This window comes from Vombatus ursinus, unplaced genomic scaffold, assembly GCF_900497805.2.
Source record: "Vombatus ursinus unplaced genomic scaffold, bare-nosed wombat genome assembly UNPS02007612.1, whole genome shotgun sequence".
Taxonomy (NCBI): domain Eukaryota; kingdom Metazoa; phylum Chordata; class Mammalia; order Diprotodontia; family Vombatidae; genus Vombatus; species Vombatus ursinus.
Window position 1 is genome coordinate 10652618 of NW_020947390.1, and position 21528 is coordinate 10674145.

General features: G+C 37.5%; 1 protein-coding gene across 2 annotated transcripts in view; it reads left to right on the forward strand.

Moving 5' to 3' along the window:
• ACAT1 (acetyl-CoA acetyltransferase 1) overlaps positions 1 to 21528 on the forward strand; it is a 44226-nt gene that overhangs the window by 18513 nt on the left and 4185 nt on the right. For both annotated transcript variants that reach the window (XM_027849594.1, XM_027849593.1), the window contains exons 5-10: positions 487 to 587; positions 9602 to 9745; positions 11791 to 11941; positions 12972 to 13067; positions 18349 to 18462; positions 19246 to 19310. In XM_027849594.1, coding sequence (XP_027705395.1) covers positions 487 to 587; positions 9602 to 9745; positions 11791 to 11941; positions 12972 to 13067; positions 18349 to 18462; positions 19246 to 19310 — 671 coding nt within the window. The remainder of the gene's footprint in view (positions 1 to 486; positions 588 to 9601; positions 9746 to 11790; positions 11942 to 12971; positions 13068 to 18348; positions 18463 to 19245; positions 19311 to 21528) is intronic.

Genomic DNA, 21528 nt, shown 5'->3' on the forward strand with positions numbered 1-21528 from the left:
GCATTTCTTACAATAAGAAAATCATGGGCTGGTTGTTTTTTTTAAAGGTTTTTAAGTTTAGAAAATCTTAAAATTATAATAGGGCAAGCTGTTATCTAAATGGATATTTGTAATGTAAAGTTCATTATACTCTGATGGAATATTGTTGGTGAAGTATTATGGTATAATGAAAAAGAAAAGAATGAAGAATCCTGCTCTTTAGTCCTGTCTCTACTCCAAGTTTTCTGTGTGACCGTAGGCTATATATAATTCAGCCTCTCTGGGCTTCAGTTCCATTCTATCTATAATGAGGAGTTTGGATTAGATATTCTTGGGTTTGCGTGGGGTGTTTGTTCTATAGTAGACTGCTCAGTTTATCTAGAACTAAAATTGCATGCTGGCAGTGCTGGAAGTTCAGCTTTATTCCACCTACATAATTAGTAGTAATACTTAATTGGGAAAACATATGAGTGATTTGGCAGAATGATTTAATTATCCTTCTTCTAGGTTTACCTATCTCCACTCCATGCACCACTGTCAATAAAGTTTGTGCATCAGGAATGAAATCTATTATGATGGCAGCTCAGAACCTAATGTGTGGCCATCAGGTAAGAGGATTCTTACTTTTTTGTTTCATAATTGAAATAACAGAGGCATCAGAGTGAGAATCTGTTATTAATACAGCAGAGCTGGCATCAGAGTCAGAAAACCATCTGTGTGAGCCCGGGCAAGGCATTTAGCCTCTCTTTGCCCCAGACAGCCCTATCGATTTTACATTGCAGAGTAATGTCCCATGACATTGGTAGAGTGCATTTCCTCACTTGGGAATTCTGTATACCAATGCAGTCACAGGTCGAGATATAAAAATAAGAGAACACTGTAGCTACTGTTAAAAGATGGTGAACATTTAAAACTCTTATAAACAAATACATTTGCCAAGACTGAACAAGATTCTTCAGTACAGAGCTCGCTTGGCTTCCAGGGTAGTGCTTTTTCTACCACAGTGTTAGAGCCTTTCCCAGATTTATACAGTCAGTATGTATCAGGTGGGACTGGAACCTGGGTGTACTGAGGGTTCAAGGCCAATTTTCTAGGTTTTATGCCATGGCTGCCTTTGTACAAGGAATTTAATGACTGACCTCTTCTTTGTGTAACTGGTTAATTATCTATGACTGTGAGAAAAGTTTGCCAGGTATTTTTTTTATGTAGGTAATTGATATATGGTTTTATATCTTTTTTCCCCACATTTTCCAAATAACCTTTATCGCTTTACTTAGTGTATGCCTCCTTTACTACTACTACTACTTGTTTTTTTGTTTTTTTTTTTTTTTGTTAGAGTGCCAAAGACCTTGGAACTCTTGGGAATATGTTGTCTGGAATTTACGTTTGTTGTTTCCAGTTGCTACCAAGGTCCATGCTATGAGTTTCTGACCACCCTGGGACTTTCTTGTGGAAGCTCTCTACTCTTTTTTTTTTTTTAATTTTTTTGTGATTACTTTATTTATTCATTTATTTAAAAAAATTTTCCACAGTTACATATAAAAGCAATTTTTAACATTTGTTTTTTAAAACTTTAAGTTCCAAATTCTCTCCCTTCCTCCCTTCCCACCCCCCCCATTGAGAAGGCAAGCAGCTTGATATAGGTTATATGCAAAACATATCCATAATAGTCATGTTATGAAAGAAAACATAGACCAAAAAAAACTTCAAAAAAATAATTTAAAGAAAGTATGCTTTGTTCAGACACCATCAGTTCTTTCTCTTGAGGTGGATCGCGTTTTTCATCATAAGTCCTTCAGAGTTGTCTTGGATCGTTGTATTACTGAGAATAGCCAAGTCATTCACAGCTGATCATCTTACAGTAATGCAGTTACTTTGTACATAGTACATGTCACTTTGCATCGGCCTGTGCAAGTCTTCCCAGGTTTTTCTGAGAGCGTCCTGCTCAACATTTCTTACAGTACAATAGTATTCCATCATAATCACATACCATTTGTTCAGCCATTCCTCAGTTGATGGACATCTCCTCAATTTCTAATTCTTTGCCCCCAGAAATGAACTGCTATAAAAATTTTTGTACATATAGGCCCTTTCCCTCCCTTTTTTTAAAATCTCTGTTGAGATACAATACAGTGGTATTGCTAGGTCAAAGGGTATGCGTGGTTTTATAGCCCTTTGAACGTAGTTCCAAATCACTCTATAGAACAGTTGAATCAGTTCACAACTCCACCAACAGTGCATTAAGTCTCATTTTTCCTACATACTGCCTCCAACATTTGCCATTTACCTTTTCTGTCCTTTTAGCCAATCTAATAGGTAAGAGGTGGTACCTCAGAATTGTTTTAATTCGCATTTCTCTAATCAATAGTGAGGTAAAGTATCTTTTTCACATGGCTATAGATAGCTTTGATTACTTCACCTGAAAACTGATCATATCTTTTCATCATTTATCAATTGGGGAATGGCTCTTATTTTTTTTTTTATAAATTTGACTCAGTTCTCTATATGTTTGAGAAATCAGGCCTTTATCAGAGAAACTTGCTCCAAAAATTTTTTTCACAGTTACTATTGCTAGCTACATTTCCCTCCATTCTATCCCTCACCTCCCCTGGGTTTGTTCTATTCTCTCTCTCCTTTCACACTGTCCCTCCTCAAAAATGTTTTGCTTCTGACGACCCCTCTTCCAATCTGCCCTCCTTTCTATCACACTCCTCTTCTCTTATCCCCTTCCTCTCCTACTTTCCTGTAGGGTAAGATAGATTTCTGTACCCAATTGAGTGTGTATGGTAATTCCCTCTTTGAGTCAATTTTGATGGAAATAAGGTTCACTCACTTCTCCCCTTCCCCTCCACTATACTAGTTTTTTCTTGCTTCTTTTATGTGAGATAATTTACCTCATTCTACCTCTCCCTTTTCACTTTTTCCCAGTAAATCCCTCTCTGGCCCCTTAATTTTATTTTTTAGATATCATCCCTTCATATTCAACTCACACCTGTACCCTCTGATTATATATACTCCTTCTAACTACCCTAATAATGAGAAAGGTCTTGAGTTACAAATATCATCTTCCCATATAGGAATATAAACAGTTTAACCTTATTAAGTCCTTTATGATTTCCCTTTCCTATTTACCTTTTTGTGCTTCTCTTGAGTCTTGCATTTGAAAGTCACATTTTCTATTCAGCTCTGATTTTTCATCAAGAATGCATTAAATCCTTTTACATCATTGAATGTAAATTTTTTTCTCCTCATTGATTACACTCATTTTTGCAGGGTAGGTGATTCTTAGTTTTAATCCTACCTCCTTTGACCTCAAGAATATCATATTCCAAGCCCCCTAATCCTTTAATGTAGAAGCTACTAGATCTTGTGTTATCCTGACTGTGGTTCCACATACTTGAATTGTTTCTTTCTGGTTGCTTGCAATATTTTCTCCTTGATCTGGGAACTCTGGAATTTGGCTATAATATTCCTAGAAGTTTTCATTTTTGGGTCTCTTTCAGGAGGTCATCAATGGATTCTTTCAATGACTATTTTACCCTCTGTATCTAAGATATCAGGGTGGTTTTCCTTGATAATTTCTTGAAAAATGATGTCTTGGCTCTTTTTTTTGATCATGGTTTTCAGGTAGTCCAATAATTTTTAAATTATCTCTCTTGGATCTATTTTCCAGGTCATTTGTTTTTCCAGTGAGATATTTCATATTGTCTTCCATTTTTTCATTCTTCGGTTTTGTTTTATTGTTTCTTGATTTCTTATAAATCAAGCTTCCATTTGCCCCATTCTAATTTTTTTCCATGTTGTATTACATTTTTATTTATTTTGTTAAATATTTTACAATTACATTTTTCTTATTAATTTATTTATTTTTAGTTTTCAACATCCATTTCCACAAGTTTTTAAGTTCCAGATTTTCTCCCCTTCTTGCCCCTTCCCCACCCCAAGATGGCATACATTCTGAATACCACTTCTTCCAATCTGTCCTCCCTTCTATCATCACCCCCCTTCTCTTATCCCTTTCCCCTTCTGTTTTACTGTAGGGCAGGATAGATTTCTGTACCCTATTGCCTGTATATCTTATTTCCCAGTTGCATGTAAGAAGAATTTTTAATATTTGTTTTTAAAACTTTGGGTTCCAAATTCTCTTGCTTCTTCCCTCCTCACCCACCTTCATTGAGAAGGCAGGCAACTCGATACAGGTTATACATGTGTAGTTATGCAAAATACTTCCATAGTAGTCATGTTGTGGAAAACTAACTATATTTCCCTTCATCCTATCCTGCCCTCCTGTTTATTCTATTCTTTCCTTTGACCCTGTCATACCTCCTCAGAGGTATTTGCTTCTGATTAACTCCTCCCCCCCACTCTCTTATCCCTTACCCTCCTATTTTCCTGTAGGGTAAGATAGATTTCCATACCCAATTGAGTGTGTATATTATTCTCTCCTTAAGCCAAATCCAATGAGAGTAAGATTCACTCATTCCCTCTCACCATCCCCCACTTCCCCTCCACTGTAAAAGCTTTTTCTTGTTGTTTTTTTTTATGTGAGATAATTTATCCCATTCTACCTCTCCCTTTCTCGTTCTCCCAGTATAATCCTCTCTCACACTTTAATTTTATTGTTTAGATATCACCCTTCATCTTCAACTCACCCTGTACCTTCTATCTATCTATCTATGCATGTTTTTTCCCTCCAGCTACCCTAATGCTGAGAAAAGTCTCATGAGTTACAAGTATCATCTTTCCATGTAGGAATGTAAACAGTTCAGTTTTAATATATCCCTTATGATTTCTCCTTCCTGTTTCCTTTTTTTTTTTTTTTTGGTTAGGCAATAGGGTTAAGTGACTCACCCAGGTCACACAGAGCTAGTAAGTGTCAAATGTCTGAGGCAAGATTTGAACTTAGCTCCTCCTGACTCCAGGGCCAGTGCTGTATCCACTGTGCCACCTAGCTGCCCCCTTGTTTGCCTTTTCATGCTTCTCTTGAGTCTTGTATTTGAAAGTCAAATTTTTATTCAGCTCGGGTCTTTTCATCAAGAATGCTTGAAAGTCCTCCATTTCATTGAATGTCCATTTTTTCCCCTGAAGGATTATACTCAGTTTTGCTATGTAGGTGATTCTTGGTTATAATCCTAGCTCCTTTGACCTCCAGAATATCATATTCCAAGCCATCTGGTCCCTTAATGTAGAAACTGCTAAATCTTGTGTTATCCTGGTTGTGTTTCCAAAATACTTGAATTGTATCTTTCTGGCTGCTTGCAATATTTTCTCCTTGACTTGGGAACTCTGGAAATTGGCTATAATATTCCTAGGAGTTTTCCTTTTGGGATCTCTTTTAGGAGGTATTAGTGGATTCTTTCAATTTCTATTTTATCCTCTGGTTCTAGAATATTGGGGCAGTTTAAGCTTTTTTTTTTTTTATCATGGCTTTCAGGTAGTCCAATAATTTTTAAATTATCTCTCCTGGATCTATTTTCCAGGTCAGTTGTTTGTTTTTCCAGTGAGATATTTCATAGTCTTCTATTTTTTCCATTCTTTTGACTTTGTTTTACAATGTCTTGATTTCTCATTAAGTCACTAGCTTCCAATTGCTCCATTCTAATTTTTAAGGAAGTATTTTCTTTAGTGAGCTTTTGGACTTCCTCTTCCATCTGGCCAATTCTGCTTTTTAAGGCATTCTTCTTCTCATTGGCTTTTTGGACTTCTTTTGCTATTTGGTCTAGTCTATTTTTTAAGGTATTGTTCTCTTCAGTATTTTTTTGGGTCTCCTTTAGCAAGCTGTTGACTTGTTCTTCATGATTTTCTTGTATCACTCTCATTTCTCTTCCCATTTTTCCTCTACTTCTCTTACTTTTTAAAATCCTTTTTGAGCTCTTCCATGGCCTGGGACTGACTCATATTTTTCTTGGAGGCTTTGGATGCAGGAGTTTTGGCTTTGTTGTCTTATGGTTGTACGTTTTGGTCTTCTTTGTCACCAAAGTAAGATTCTGTGGTCTGACTTTTTTTGCCCTGTTTAATCATTTTCCCAGCCAATTACTTGAGTTTTAAACTCTGTGTGAAGGTAGGGGTCTAGGAACCTGTAAATTTTCAGTTCTTCCAAGGTGCTATGATCAAGGGTGAGGTGTTTACTCCTTTCCTGGCTTGGGCTCTGGTCTATGAGTGACCACAAGCACTCTTTTCTGTCTTGGAACTGTGAGGAGAATTCCCTCTCCACCACCACCACAAGCTCTACCACACCAGCACTCCTCCTTACCCCAGGACCGCCACCCAGAACTGTGACTCAGATCCAAGCCAGGGCAAAGCAAGAGAATGCTGCCTCAATACCAGCAAGGAGATCCCTGCAATCTACCTCTCATTAGCCGCTGTCTGAAGGCTGAGAGCTCCTGAAGCAGCCACTGCTCCAGGACTGTGCTAGGACTGGGGCCAGGTCAAGCTCCTCTGTCACCGTGGGACAGACCTTTCTTACTGACCTTCTAAGTTGTCTTTGGTGTTTGTGTGTTGAGAAGTCTGGAAACCACCACAGCTGCCCATGATTCAGTCCCCTGAGGTGTACTCCGGGTTCACTGAGGCCTGTTCTTTGCCTACACGTACACTCTGAACTGTGCTCCTCTCCCATCCCAGTGCAACAGATCTTTCCAGTCAACCATCCAGGTTGTCTTGGGCTGGAAATTTGTTTCCCTCTATCTTTTTGTGGGTTCTACTGCTGTAGAATTTATTTAGAGCCATTTTTTATGGGTATTTGAAGGAGTTTGGGGGAGAGCTCAAGCAAGTCACTGCTTTTACTCCACCATCTTGGCTGTGCTCCATTCTGATTTTTAAGGAATTATTTTCTTCAGTGAGCTTTTGGACCTCCTTTTCCATTTGGCCATTTCTGCTTTTTAAGGCATTCTTCTCCTCATTGACTTTTTTGATCTCCTTTGCCATTTGACCTGGTCTGTTTTTTAAGGAGTTATTTTCCTCAGTATTTTTTGTGTCTGATTTACCAAACTGTTGACTCATTTTTCATGATTTTCTTGTATCCGTCTCATTTCTCTTCCCAGTTTTTCCTCTGCCTCTCTTACTTGATTTTCAAAATCTTTTTTGAGCTCTTCCATGTCCTGAAACCTATTTATATTTTTCTTGGAGGCTTTGGATGTAGGAGCTTTGACTTTGTTGTTCTTTTGAGTGTGTGTTTTGATTTTCCTTGTCACCATAATAACTTTATATAGTCAAGAGTTTTTTTCTGTTTGCTCATTTTCCTAGCCTATTGCTTGACTTTTAATTGTTTGTCAAAGCAGGGCTCTGCTTCCAGGGTAGAGGGCATACTGTCCTAAGCTTTAGGGGTTTTGTGTAGCTGTTTTCAGATATATTTTCAGGGAGACCTGTAAGTTTTCATAAATTCCCAGTCCAAAACAACGTGGCAGGTCAACAGGAAAGGTGTGTTGCTCCAAGGTGAGAGAGGAACGTAGTTCAGATCAAGCCATGCCATGTCCTAGCAAACCCAGAACAGGTCTCAGACCAACTGAATCACTGGCAGCAGTGGCAGTTTCCAAATGTCTCAGTCCACAGACACAAACACAACTTAGAAGGTCTGTTGCGCCTGGGTGAGATTGAACAGTGTAGGTTGTGCTAGCACAGCCCCAGCCCCAGGAAACCGGGAGCAGGCCTGGGAAGTGACTGCATCAGCAGTGGCAGTGGCTGCTTCCGAAGCTCTCAGCCCACAGATGGTAAGGGAGTCAAATAACTGGTCAGGAGGAGATTACAGAAGTCTCACTGAGGCGAGGCTGTTGCTTTGCCCATATGTGCATAGGGTCATAGTCCTGGGTGGCAGTCCCAGGGTGAGGAGGAACACTAGCATAGCGAGCTTGCAGCCACAGTGGAGGGGGGACCCTTCTCAGAGTTCCAGGGCAGAGAAGTGTGCTTGTGGTCACTCACAGACCAGAGCACAGGCCAGAAGAGCGGTAAATACTTCTCCCATGGTAGAAGATTTAATGACTAGTCACTAGCCTTATAACAGTTACAGTTTTGGAGATGGTGGAATATACTAATGTTTCAGACAGTTTATATGATACAGTTACTGTTTTTTCTTCATCCTGTATGTCCTGGCTTCTACTTTACATTTTCTCAACTGTTCACAGGATAACATAAAACCTGTTCAATATCTTCATTGTATCAGTGGATATCCTGCAAACCACATTCCTCGTTGAGGGTCCTATCCCACTGTTGTGTACCTGTGTCCCAGAAGCTAAAGAATCATATTCGATCACAAGTACCTTAGCAATTCACAATGTTAATTAATTTTACATTTGAATGGTACTTTGATGTATAACAGCAGTCAGGGATCATACGTAGATCCAGAGCTATAAGAGATCTCAGAGACCATCTAATTAATGAGCATGAGCATATTTTAGGCCAGAAAGATCTAGTTTGAATAGGGTTTGAAGTGATTGCTAAAGTGAAATCCTAGCAGAGATAGGAGAAGATGGGAACAAAAGTGCAAGTGGAAGACTTATTATTTGCTGTGAGTAGGGAGACTTTTTCCTCTCAGAAAGGACTAGAGGAGACTATAGTGGGTGGTTACACTGGTTATACTGAGAGGCTTTGAAGGGATTACTAATTTCTATATTCAACATAAGGCATTTGGCCATGTCATTTGCTAAGTATGGAGGTGCAGGTGACAGTTTGAGGAGAGAGGAAAATGTTTGAGGAGAGAGAAAAAAGAACACTATAGGAAATATTCTTTAGGTTTTGCACTTAAGTTATTTAATATGATAAGTTATATATGCATTTGATTATTTTTCTCTGATAGCAAACACATGCTTATTTTTAATGAAACAAATCTATGTATTTGGTTTTTGTGGAAGTTTTTTAAAATTAAAACTTTTTTAAAAAATTAATTTTTTCCCTCAAATGGAGATCCTCTTCTGCCTTCCTTTTCCCTTTACACCCCTCCCTTTGGCACCCAGCTTGAGAAAGCACGAAAAACAAAAACCTCAGCTACAAACATGTAAAGACAAGCAAAGCAAATTCCTGGATTAGGAACGTCCAAAAAATATGTCTTGGTCTAAACTCTGAGTCCATCACCTCTCTTTTAGGAGGTGGGCAGTATATTTTATCATGAGTCATTTGACATTATGGATGGTCATTGTGTTGATCGGAGTTCCTGACTTTCAAAATTGATTGCTGTTACAATAGTGTTGTCATGGTACACATTTTTCTCCTGGTTCCTTTCACTTCATTTTATGCCAGGTTATATATACAAGTCTTTCCAGTTTTCTCTGAAACCTTCCCCTTCATCGTAAAAATGTGTTGTTTGTATTTTTTAAAATAAGCAAGTCAAGTAAGAAACAAACATTAGGAATTTGTCAAGAAAAGCACTCTTCTTTTTATGTGTTCTTCTTTCTATCATGGATTCTTTTTCAACCTGATTCTAATTTTAATTATAAGTTTGACTTGTACAAGTGACATTTAATGAGAACACTAAAAAACAAGTGGTTCTTACTGCATGTTAGTGTTGAAAATGTGTATATTTTTAAAATTTTCAATGTATTCATAGTTTACTCAATCTAGTTGAACATTATTTATTTATGATTTTTCATAGCAATTAATTTGCAACTATTGAATGCTATTTTTTTGGGAATAGGATGTGATGGTTGCTGGTGGAATGGAAAGCATGTCAAATGTTCCATATGTAATGAGCAGAGGAGCAACTCCTTATGGAGGATTAAAACTTGAAGATTTAATTGTGAAAGATGGACTAACTGATGTCTACAATAAAATTCATATGGTAAATGTTATTATGTATTTACTATGTAGTATAAAATATGAATGATTTGTAGTATATGTGTTGAAGTATTTACCTATTTCGTAAGATGTATGGTAAATATGAATTTTAGGAGAAGTAGTTTTCATGTATATGTAGTTTAAATTTGATGCTGTTTTTTTGATCTAGAAAGAACAAATATTCATACAAGTACATTCAACAAAAACTTAATTACTACAAAATTTTTACCTTATTAAATATTTGAAATATTTAATTTGTCAGTGTTATTCCAACCCCATGATCATTTTTAAAGTATCTACCTATGTAATGAAAATAATAAAAGCAATAACCAACATTTATTTAAAGCATACTATATGCCAGGCACCGTGCTAAGTGCTTTACAAATATCTCCTTTGATTGTCACAATAGCCCTGTGAGGTAGGTGCTATTATTTACATATTTTACTGGTGGGAAAATTGAGGCAGAGTTTAAGAGACTTGCCCAGGGATACACAGTAAGTGTCTGAGACTGGATTTGAATTTAGGTCTTCCTGGCTCCAGGTCTGGTGCTCTGTCCACTCTGCCACCTAACTGCCCCTAGAATAGGTACAATCTACAGGATTTGGCAGGATGTAATAGTGGATGAGAGATTGAGGAGTTGAAGATTGCATCTAGGTGTTAGCCTGGTTGGTTGGCAGGATAGTTGTATTTTTGAATAGTAATAGAGAAGTTTGATAGAGGGGAGCATTTTGGGAGAAAGCGGTTAGGGCTGGATAGATAAGTGGATCTGAGAATCATATGAGAATCTATGTAGGGATGATAATTGAATCCATGGGAGTTGATGAAATCATCAAAAGAAATAGGATAGAGTTAGAAGAGAATAGAGCCCAGAACAGAGGCCTGAGGCACACCAATGGTAAATGGGCATGACCTGGATGCAGAATTCAGCAAAGGAGAGACAGGAGTAATCAGATAGAGTCAGAACACTAGGAGAGAGCAGTGTCATGAAAACCTGGAGAGGAGAACATTAAGAGAAGGGTGATCAACGGTGTCAAAGGTTGCAGAGAGATTGAGGAGAATGAGGATTGAGGAAAGGCAATTCATTGGATTTGGTGATAACTTGTAACTTTGGAGAGAGCATTTTTTTAGTTGAATGATGAGATCAGAAGCCAGACTGCAGAGAGTTAAAAAAGTGAGAGGAAAGGAAGTGGAGGAACCAACTGTAGGTGGATGGCCTTTTTACAAAGAATTTAGCCATGAAAGAGGAGTGGTGGTGGATAGGTCAAATGAGGATGAGGGAGAATAGGAACATTTGTTAGGTAGTAGGGCAGCAAGGAGAGATTGAAGATTAGTGAAAGAGTGAGGATGATGAAAGGGACCGCTGAAGAAGATGGAACGGAACGGGATCGTTTGTGCATGTAGAGGGCTTTGCTTTGGCAAGGAGAAAGAAAGAGCTCTGTCTTCATGAGACGATGGTGAAGGAAGAGACAGTGCTAGAGGGCAGTGGACATGAAGGGAGGAGGAGGGGTGAAGTTGGAGCTTTTGGGGAATAGTCTCAGTTTTTTTCAGTGAAACATGTAGCAAGGTTCTCAGCTGAGAGTGTGTGTATGTGGAGGAGATGGAGTCATAGGGGTAGTTTTGAGGAGGGATGGAAAGGTTCAGAAAAGCTCCTGTGGAAAGCCATGGCAGTGAAAGAATGTAAATTTCAGAGAAAAGCAAGCCTGCAAATTTGGCTCAAACATAGAGTTGTGAAGGGGAGTAATGTGAAATAAAACTTGGAAAGGAAGGCTGGAACCATATTGTAAAGGGCTTAACCCTTCTACAAGCTTTCTATGATGTAGATGGTCTTCAGGACTTGACAGTGTCTTAAAATTTCATCATGCTCTGGCTGATGATGTTAAAAATGTCTAGGTTTATTGAATTGTTTTAAAGTGGGCCCTGAGTGACTAATTTATGTAGTTTAATTGAAAGCATATTTTTGAGCAGCTAAAAATGTAAATTAATTGTTGTCAGATGTTCTTCAAAGTATATACTAAAATAAATCTTTGTTTCTACTTTTTTTATTATTAGGGTAACTGTGCTGAGAATACAGCCAAGAAACTTAACATTTCACGAGAAGAACAAGATGCTTATGCCATAAGTTCTTACACCAAAAGTAAAGCATCTTGGGAAGCTGGAGTATTTACAGATGAAATTATTCCTGTTACAGTTTCACAAAAAGGTAGAAGCATAATATACTTAAACATAGTTCAGAGGCAGTGTGATATAGTTGTTGGACTTGAAGTTAGGAAGAACTTGGTTCAAATCTTGCCTCTAACACTTGGTGGTTTAGTGACTGTGAGCAACAAACTTCATCTTTCAAAGCCTCAAGCAACTCTCAAAGATGGGTTTTCAATGGTACCTCTTTAAGACAGGGACTTTACTTTTCTGTGTCATGGATCCCTTTGTCAGTCTGGTAAACTGTAGGGGACTTCTTCCCAAAATAATGTTTTTAAGGGCATAAAAAATACAAAGGATTACCAAGGAAATTGTTGTATCAAAATGAAGATATAACTTTTTTCCCTAACCAATTTCATAGATCCCCTGAAATTTGCCCACCAGTAGACTTCAGGTTTAACAGATGTTTTATAAATACATTTAAGATGTTTTATAGATAGATTGTGATCTGTTACATCACTTATTGACTTAAGTATTGATTTACATGTTAGAACTTTTCTTTGTAATGGGATAAAATATTGATGTTTGATTGGTTGTGTTTTTGGCTTTTTGTTTGTTTTTTAGTTACACTCTCATGCCAGTAGAGAACAGATTTTCCTGTATTCCCAACAAGCAGTCAGAGTCTACAGTTCAGAGATTCTTGTTAGATTCTTACCCTCTTTAAGTATGATACAGTGAAGGGTTTTTTTTTGTAAATAAATTTATTTATTTTTAGTTTTCAGCATTTACTTCCACAAGATTTTGAGTTCCAAATTTTCACACTGAAGTTTTTCACTTTGAATCTAAGTGGAAGTCAGCTATAATGAAGTTCTTTTTCTTTAAACTAATTAATCTAAGCCCTTAGTTGGATATTATTTTAGTGTAACAGATTACAAGTAACAAGTTCGGGTTTAAGGTATATAGGCTTATAAGGAAAAGTATTGTATATTTGTATATTAAGTTGCTCATGAAACAGATTTCTGATTCAAACATACTATATTAGAATGTGTATTTGTTCATGGTTATTTTCTAACCTTATAGTTTTTATCTTTTAGGTAAATCAGACATAGTGGTAAAAGAAGATGAAGAATACAAACGTGTTGATTTTAGCAAAGTCCCAAAGCTGAAGACAGTTTTCCAAAAAGAAAATGGTTAGTTTTAAAAATTTAGCATTTTATTTCATGGAGTTTTTTCTTTATTTTTGAATCAAATTTAATAATACAAGGGGTAGGTTGGTGGCATAGTGGATAGAACACCAGCCCTGGAGTCAGGAAGACCTGAGTTCAAATTCATCCTAAGACACTTGACACTTACTAGCTGTGTGACCCTGGGCAAATCACTTAATGTCACCAGAAAAATGTAATAGTACCTAATGGTGAATCTATCATAATGATGGCATAGAGAATCACACATAATCTCACCAGGACTAGAGAGTCAAGTAATATGGAAAAATGCAAAAGGATGTTTGTGTTCTGACTCCTTTGGTATAAGGGAATCCCTCCTGGGAAGACATAAGGTTTTCCTGTTGACCTTTGCTTTCTACAACTGGGCTCACAGTGTCATACTCCCCCAATAAGTCCTTGTATGGGTACCCATTTTATGTCTAAGGAAAAGCCCATGACAGCCAGAGATGTCAGGGAAAACAACACTTCATGAGTTTGGATGTTGAGAATAACATGTAAAATAATGAGGGTGCAAAGCTTTATTGTAAGCAGAGGGAAGGGCAGAAAAGGAATAGAAAGGAGGGGACCCATTATGCAACTCAGGCATACACTAACATAGAGTATAACTCATGTAAGGGCAGTGCTGCATTGGGGAGTAAAGAGACACAGGTCCATTCAACAGGAGGGGGTGCTACAGCAGGAAGATGTGCTCCTGCTGGAGAGGTCTGTTTCTGCTGGAGGGGAGGGGATACTTCAGTGCACCCTTTTGAGGGTGAAGTTCTTATACTCTGATTTTGTGTGGCCTCTTTGAAGCTGGCCAATTTGCATATCAGGGGTCAGGGCAAAATATTATTTAGGGGGAGTTTGTTATCAGAGACAAAAAACAATCCAGTGATAGACAAAATATTCTCTCTCTCCTTTCATCCTGTCCCTCCTCAGATATGTTTTGCTTCTGACTGCCTCCTTCCCTTCCCTTCTATCACTCCCCTTTTCTTATCCTCTTCCCCTTCACTTTCTTATAGTGTAAGATAGCTTTTTATATGCAATTGAGTGTGTATGTTATTCTTAACTCTTTGAGCCAGTTCTGATGAGAGTCAGGTTTGTGTTCCCTGTTACTTCCGCCATCTTCCCCTCCACTGGAAAAGCCCTTTCTTGCTTTTTCATGTGAGATAATTGATCCCATTCTACCTCTCCCTTTCTCTTTCTCCCAGTCTGTCCTTTTTCTTACTCCTTAATTTTATTTTTTTTAAATGTCATCTCATATTCAACTCACACCTGTGCCCCTCTGTCTATATATACTCCTCCTAACTGCCCTAATAGTGAGAAAGTTCTTATGAGTTACAAGAATCATCTTCTCTTGTAGGAATATAAACAGTTTAGTCCCTGATGATTTCCCTTTCCTGTTTGCCTTTGTATGCTTCTCTTGAGTCTTGTATTTGAAAGTCATATTTTCTATTTAGCTCTGGTCTTTTCATAAGGAATGCTTGAAAGTCTTCCTATTTCATTGAATACTCATTTTTTTCTCCTGAAGGATAATACTCAGTTTTGCTGGGTGGGTGATTCTTGGTTATAATTCTAGCTCCTTTGCCCTCTAGAATATCATATTCCAAGCCCTCTAATCTTTTAAGGTAGAAGATACTAAATCTTGTGTTAGCCTGATTGTGGCTTCACATACTTGAATTGTTTCTTTCTGGCTGCTTACAATATTTTCTCTTTGACCTGAGAGCTCTAGAATTTGGCTACAATATTCCTGGGAATTTTTATTTTAAGATCTCTTTTAGGAGGTGAGTGGTGGATTCTTTCAATTTCTATTTCACCCTCTGGTTCTAGGATATCAAGGCAGTTTTCCTTGATAATTTTTTTTTTTTTTAGGCAATTGGGGTTAAGTGACTTGCCCAGAGTCACACAGCTAGTAAGTGTCAAGTGTTTGGTCTGAGATCGGATTTCAACTCAGGTCCTCCTGACTTCAGGGCCGGTGCTCTATCTACTGTACAACCTAGCTGTCCTGATAATTTCTTGAAATACTATATCTAGGCTCTTTTTATTTCTAGGAAGTCTAATAATTTTTCAATTATCATTCCTGGATCTGTTTTCCAGGTCAGTTGTTTTTCCAATGAGATATATTTCACGTTGTCTTCTATTTTTTAAAACATTATTTTTATCGTTTCTTGTTTTTTCATAGTCATTAGTGTATACTTGCTCCATTCTAATTTTTAAGAAATTATTTTCTTCAGTGAGCTTTTGTATCTTCTTTTCCATTTGGCTAATTCTACTTTTTAAGGCGTTCTCTTCAGTGAATTTTGTGTATCTTTTACCATTTGTCCTAGTCTGTTTTTTAAGGTGTTATTTTCTTCAATTTTTTTTTTTTGTGTCTCCTTTACCAAGCTGTTCAGTCTTTTTTCATGATTTTCTTGCATCTCTCTCATTTCTCTTCCCAATTTTTCCTCTTCCTCTCTTGATTTTTTATAATTCTTTTTGAGCTCTTCTATGGCCTGAGACCAATGCATATTTTTCTTAGAGGCTTTGGATGTGTAGGAATTTTGACTTTGTTGTTCTTCTGAGTGTGTGTTTTGATCTTCCTTATTATCCCCGTAGTAACTTTCTATGGTCAGATTTTTCTTCTGTTGTCTGCTCATTTTTCCAGCCTATACATGACTTTTAACTCTTTGCTAAAGTAGGGCTGTGCTTCCAGGGTGGAGGGTACACTGTTCCAAGCTTTAGGGGTTTGGGGCAGCAGTTTTCAGAGATACTTCTAGGTACCTGTAAGTTTTCAATTCTTCCAAGGTGGTATGATCTAAGGACAGGTGTTAACTACTCTCCTGGCCTGTGCTCTGGTCTGTGAGTGACCTTAAGCACTCTTTTCTGCCCTGGACCTGTGAGGAGGGTCCCTGCTCCACTGTTGCCACGAACTCTGGTGTGCTAGTATTCATCATCACCCTGGGACGGCCATCCACAACTGCACCCCAGATCCAAGTATGGGCAAAGCAACAGAGTCCCGCCCCCAGTGCCAGCAAAGAGACTCCTGTAATAATCTGACCAGTTGTTTGACACACACCCCCTCACTGTTTTTTTGGGCTTCGAGCTCCAGAAGCAGTTGCTGCTGCTGCTGCTGCTGATTCAGTTGCTTCCAAAGCATGCTTCTGGTTTGCTGTGGCCTGGGCTGTGCTGGACTGAACTCCATTCTTACCCTGGTATGACAGATCTTTCTTGCCAACTCTCTTAAGTTATCTTGGGTTGGAAAATTATTTCACCTTATCCTTTTGTGGGTTACAGAATTTATTTTGGGGCATTATTTAAAGCTGTTCAGAGGGATTTCAGGGAGAGCTCAGGCTAGTCCCTGCCTTTTCTCTGCCATCTTAGCTCTGCCCTTCTGTTTTAAAATTTGAAGTTCATTTTCCTTACCTGAATTATTCTAGAAGTATTATTCTGCCTTCAAACTCAAATTTATGGTTGACATCTATTGATAATATATTAACATTTCTATGGCATTTAGTTTTAAAATAACCTAATCTGAGGAAAAGGATTAGTACTGCTTTTTTAACATCTGTTTTGTAGCTGTGGTTTCAGTAGCAGAAAGTGAAATGCTTTCCTAGTAATTTGAATACTAGTAATTTGAATTTGCTTTTTTTTATGCCATTTTAGAGAAATTCAGTGTCCAGGAATTTGTTCACTTTATTTTTTTTATCTCACCATCACATTTGGTTTCATCAGTTTGTCATGAAGGGGGTTCAAAAATACCCCAAAATTAATCCTTTGGGGCAGCTAGGTGGTACAATGGATAGAACACTGGAGTCAGGAGGACCTGGGTTCAAATATGGCCTCAGACACATGACACTTAAGCTGTGTGACCTTGGGCAAATCACTTAACATTCCCTCACCAAAAAGCAAAAAAAAAAAAAAAATCTTTTGACAGCAGCACATTCATGGTTTCAATTTCATTTGTCTCTGATGTAGTTTTGGGTATTCAGTTTTGGTGCTCCCTCCACCACTGCAGTTTGTAATCCCTTTAGTATACACTTGCGGATAGTTTTTTTTAAATTAATATGCATTTATTTTTTCATTTCCCTCCATTGGAAAAAAAAAAGGAGGAAAATCCTTGTGACAAACATATGCATAGTCAAGCAAAAGTAAATTCCACATTGGTCATGTACAAAAATATGTTTTATTCTTCATCTTGTATCCATCACCATTCTGTCGGGAGCTGGGTAGCATTACTTCGTCATCAGTTCTCTGGAATCACTGTTGACTATTGCATTCCTCTAAATTCTTAAGTCTTTCAAAGTCGGCCTTTTAGTGTTGTTAATACATAAAAAAAATTCTCCTAGTTCTGCTCATTTCACTCTGCATCACTTCATATGAGTTTTCCCAGGTTTGTCTGAAACCAATCCTTCTCATTATATCTAATGAGTAGACAGTCTTCATGAGTTGTTGTGGCTAGAAATATCATGTTGTGGCCATCCTTCTGGTCATGAGTCCTTTGATGATAGATACAGTTTATTGCCTGGCCTATAACCAAGAACTTTCTAAGTTAGTCGTACATTGGAGGGGTACCTATATTCCCTGGCACTTAGCCTTTGAGAATCTAGGGTCACTTCCATGCCTCAGTGAGGCATCAGAGCAGGACTTGTCAACAGGCAATTGCAATTTCACAAAATTTATGTGAAAACTATGTTTATAACACAAGGAATGAACATGCATGTGGAACCCAAAGAGTTCACAATCCATACAGAAGTTTGCATATTTATGACAGTACAATAAAGGGAGGAAACACAAATCTCCACTTAAAGGGGCATGGTGTGGGAGGGGGGAAGGTGCAAAAGTGGGAAAAGGACAAAACCCCTCTCAAGGGAGAGGAGCAAAGCGATGACAAAAGCCACTTTCTTTTCCCTTGGGAACTGCTAGACCATGAAGATAAGATGGTCTGCTTATCTGCGAGAGTCCCAGCTGCACAAGCATTTCTCAGTCCAGTGCAGACTGACCAACACCTGTCTTGACTGCCAAGGACACACAGGGTGTCCAGTCTGGGATGCAAACAACAAATTTTGTCAGCTCAAGGCAGGGCTTCATCCTTGACACATTCAGGGGCTCCTGCATACTCCAGTATGCAGGTTTGTGTTTGTGGAAATTATGGCAACTCAAAAAGACAAGTTCAGCAGACCTCTTAATATTCCTTAACAGACTTTAGAACAGGAACTTAAGATGCTTGCTTTATGTATTCTGTCATACATTGTACTGTGTTCTTTGACTTTGTGTGCCTTGTCACTTTCAGGTACAGTGACAGCTGCCAACGCCAGCACACTGAATGATGGAGCAGCTGCTGTGGTTCTGATGACAGCAGATGCAGCCAAGAGGCTCAATGTCAAGCCACTGGCAAGAATAGCAGGTAAGAAACTTTATGTAGAGTTTAAGCTAACTTAACGTTACGTTGAATTCATTGCAGAGAGATCAGGATAGAAAGTAGACATATTGTTTTGGCATATCTGTGCAAAAGGGTTGCTTTCTTGGCACTTTCCCAGCTACATACTAGCTTTGCTCTTTTCTTCCAGTCCCCTTGTTCAGAAAAGCTACAGAATTCAGTTCTGAGCCCATCTCTGAAATTATTTTGCTTTGTTTTCTTGAGTAAGCCATTTTATCTCCTTCAAGTCTCTAGGAATTATCCCCCTTTGTTTAATCTAGCTTGAAGATATTGATGGTTCAGGTAGCATTTTGTGCTTCATCTTCTTGAAGTTCAACTTTAGACTTAGAACATTCAAAATCATAATTTTGCCATACTATCTTTCAACTTGGACACTTAACATTGACTTCATATGTAATATTTTGTACTCTTTTGCACCAAGTAGAAATAAGCTTTAAAAATTTGATATGAACTTGACTTAGTCTTTTGTATAAGATTTTTAACTTTACCTGTAATATCTTTTGATTTTTAGTCCAGATGACACATCTAGTGACTTACTTTTCTAAATATTAGAATATAGTGAGTTATAATATTTACTTTTCTAAATAATCACAATTCAGAGCAGTATGCTGACATATATTTTATGAAAGGTTGACTCTTGTGAACCATTGATGGTAGTTATTGGATATATTATCCATTCCAGTGGGAAAAAATTTATATTCAATGATAGAAGATGTAGTATTTTTAAACCTTTTTCTCTGATTTTTATAGCATTTGCAGATGCTGCTGTAGCACCTATTGATTTTCCAATTGCACCTGCTTATGCTGTACCCAAGGTAAGAGCATGGGATAATGAATACTATACTTGAATAAGAGTGGTAGTTATGCTTTCGGTTAATTATATTGCTACCTTAGGATTTGATACCTTTGTACAAATACATTTCTACTTTAATGCCTTTTAATGTCTTGCTAAATTATGTAGCAGTGACCCATTACAATATGTGTTCCTTAATTTGCCTAGTGTCTCTTTGTTCTGGCCTTTTTTTAATTTCACATATGCACACATATATGAAATATATTACAACACCTCAATTTCTTCACCCATAAAGTAGCAACCAGTTTTTTCTTTTTAATCCCTATAAATTTTAAAAGTAAAAAAAAAAAAACTGAATTCTGCCTTTTATTTAGACTATACCCTTGAGAACTATTAGTTTTTTTGCAGAGAGATTTGTTTCTGTTATCATAGGGATACCATTGTATATTAATTCTTGTAAGTCAGTTGTCTTCATTGAAAGGCATTATGAAGAACACAAAAAGAGGAGTTTTAAGACCATTAGTCTTAAAGTAGTTTAAAAGTACAGGTGTTGCCACAAGCTGTGTGACCTTGGGCAAATTGCTTTGCTTTTGTACTCTGTTTCTTAAAATATAAAATTGGGTTAATAGCACTTGTGTGGATTAAGTGAGGTAATATGCCTGTAAGTTCTTCATAAAATGTAAAGTGCTATATAAATGGAAGGCATTATTATTTACTTTATAGATTATGATCTTTTATATCTACAGATCTTAAAATCAGTTATTATTAATTATCTTGAAAATTTTAATTTCAAGTTCATTTCACTCCTCTTCCCAGCTTTTTTGTTTATTTTTTTGGCTGTTGCCTTCCACCTTCAGGTAGTATATACCTAGGGAATGAAAATGAGTTTGAATGTTAGCTTAAGCCATATATCACCAGGCAGCTCAAACCTTTTGCCTAAAGGTTAGCACAGTGTATTCAAAATAGTAAGATGGTGGGAGAGTTATTCAGTGATAGAAAAAATGAGGAAGAAAGGCCAGATGGGTTAGTTTCTTGGCCCAAAATCATACACCTAGTACGAGTTGGGATTTGAATTCATGCTCTCTCACACTAAATTCAAGATAGATAAGAACTCAGTAAGGAAATTATTTTACAGGATCCCTAACTTCGTTGATAAGGATCTTTATTTCGCTGAAATGAAAAGATCATATACTTACCGTATTACTTAGTACATGGTCTTTTTAGGTTGCTTTGGCCAAAAAAATTAACTCTGTAGTTCACCTGGTGATGAACTTCTACAAACTTAGTAGAGGGGCAGGTAGATGGCACAGTGGGATAGAGCACTGGCCCTGGAGTCAGAAGGACCTGAGTTCAAATTCAGCCTCCGACATTTTACTAGCTGTGTAACTTTGGGCAAGTTGCTTAACCCTGATTACCTAAAAACAAAACAAAACAAAAAAGAAAGAAAATGAAGGACAAACTTATGTAGAGCTGGTTTTTATCCAACAAACATGTAGTTGTATATATGCATATTTGAAAGGATGAAAAAAGGAATTGCGTAGCAGAAAATAGAATAATAATAGGAAGTCCATTGTGAGGTTGCTACTTGAATCATTTATAGCTTGGGAAGGTCCTGCCAAAGCTTGTATCTTAGAGAGTGATGTAGTTAAGTAGGACTTGTAGTGGGGGAAGATGATCCCCTTTCAAAAATAAATCCCACACACATTTATTTACATGGGCTTCTGACATGGTTTTCCTCTAGACTGTTTTTGTTTTATGCCTCTTGAAAAGTTGTATGAATGACTCCAGGCATTTCTTAATATTCATGCAATTTTTCCACCTTTAATTTGGAACTATTTTCTAACTACCTTTCAATATATTCTCAGCTCTCCAGTGACTTGAGTTTTCTGGACTGCAAAATTATTTCAGCCTTTGCTGGTACACTGTGTTAGGACTAGTTATGGGACACCTGCTTTAATGCCAGCAATTTTCTTTCATCTTTTGGAGCCAAGGAATAGAATGTCTTCAGTTTTGCTTGGGCAAAGAACGAAAAGACTCCTTTGGGTTGTAAATCCATAGAAATAATCAGAGTAAATTTTGGTTTCATTACAATTCTAGGAACTAAAATTATGATTTCTCTTTTGATAATTATCACGTTCTAAGCCATCACTTAGCAAGTTGCAGACTGTTAAAACTTTTTTTTAAATTTGACTGGTGATTTTATTGGGATAGGGACCTTTTAGTGAGCAACCACTTTTCCC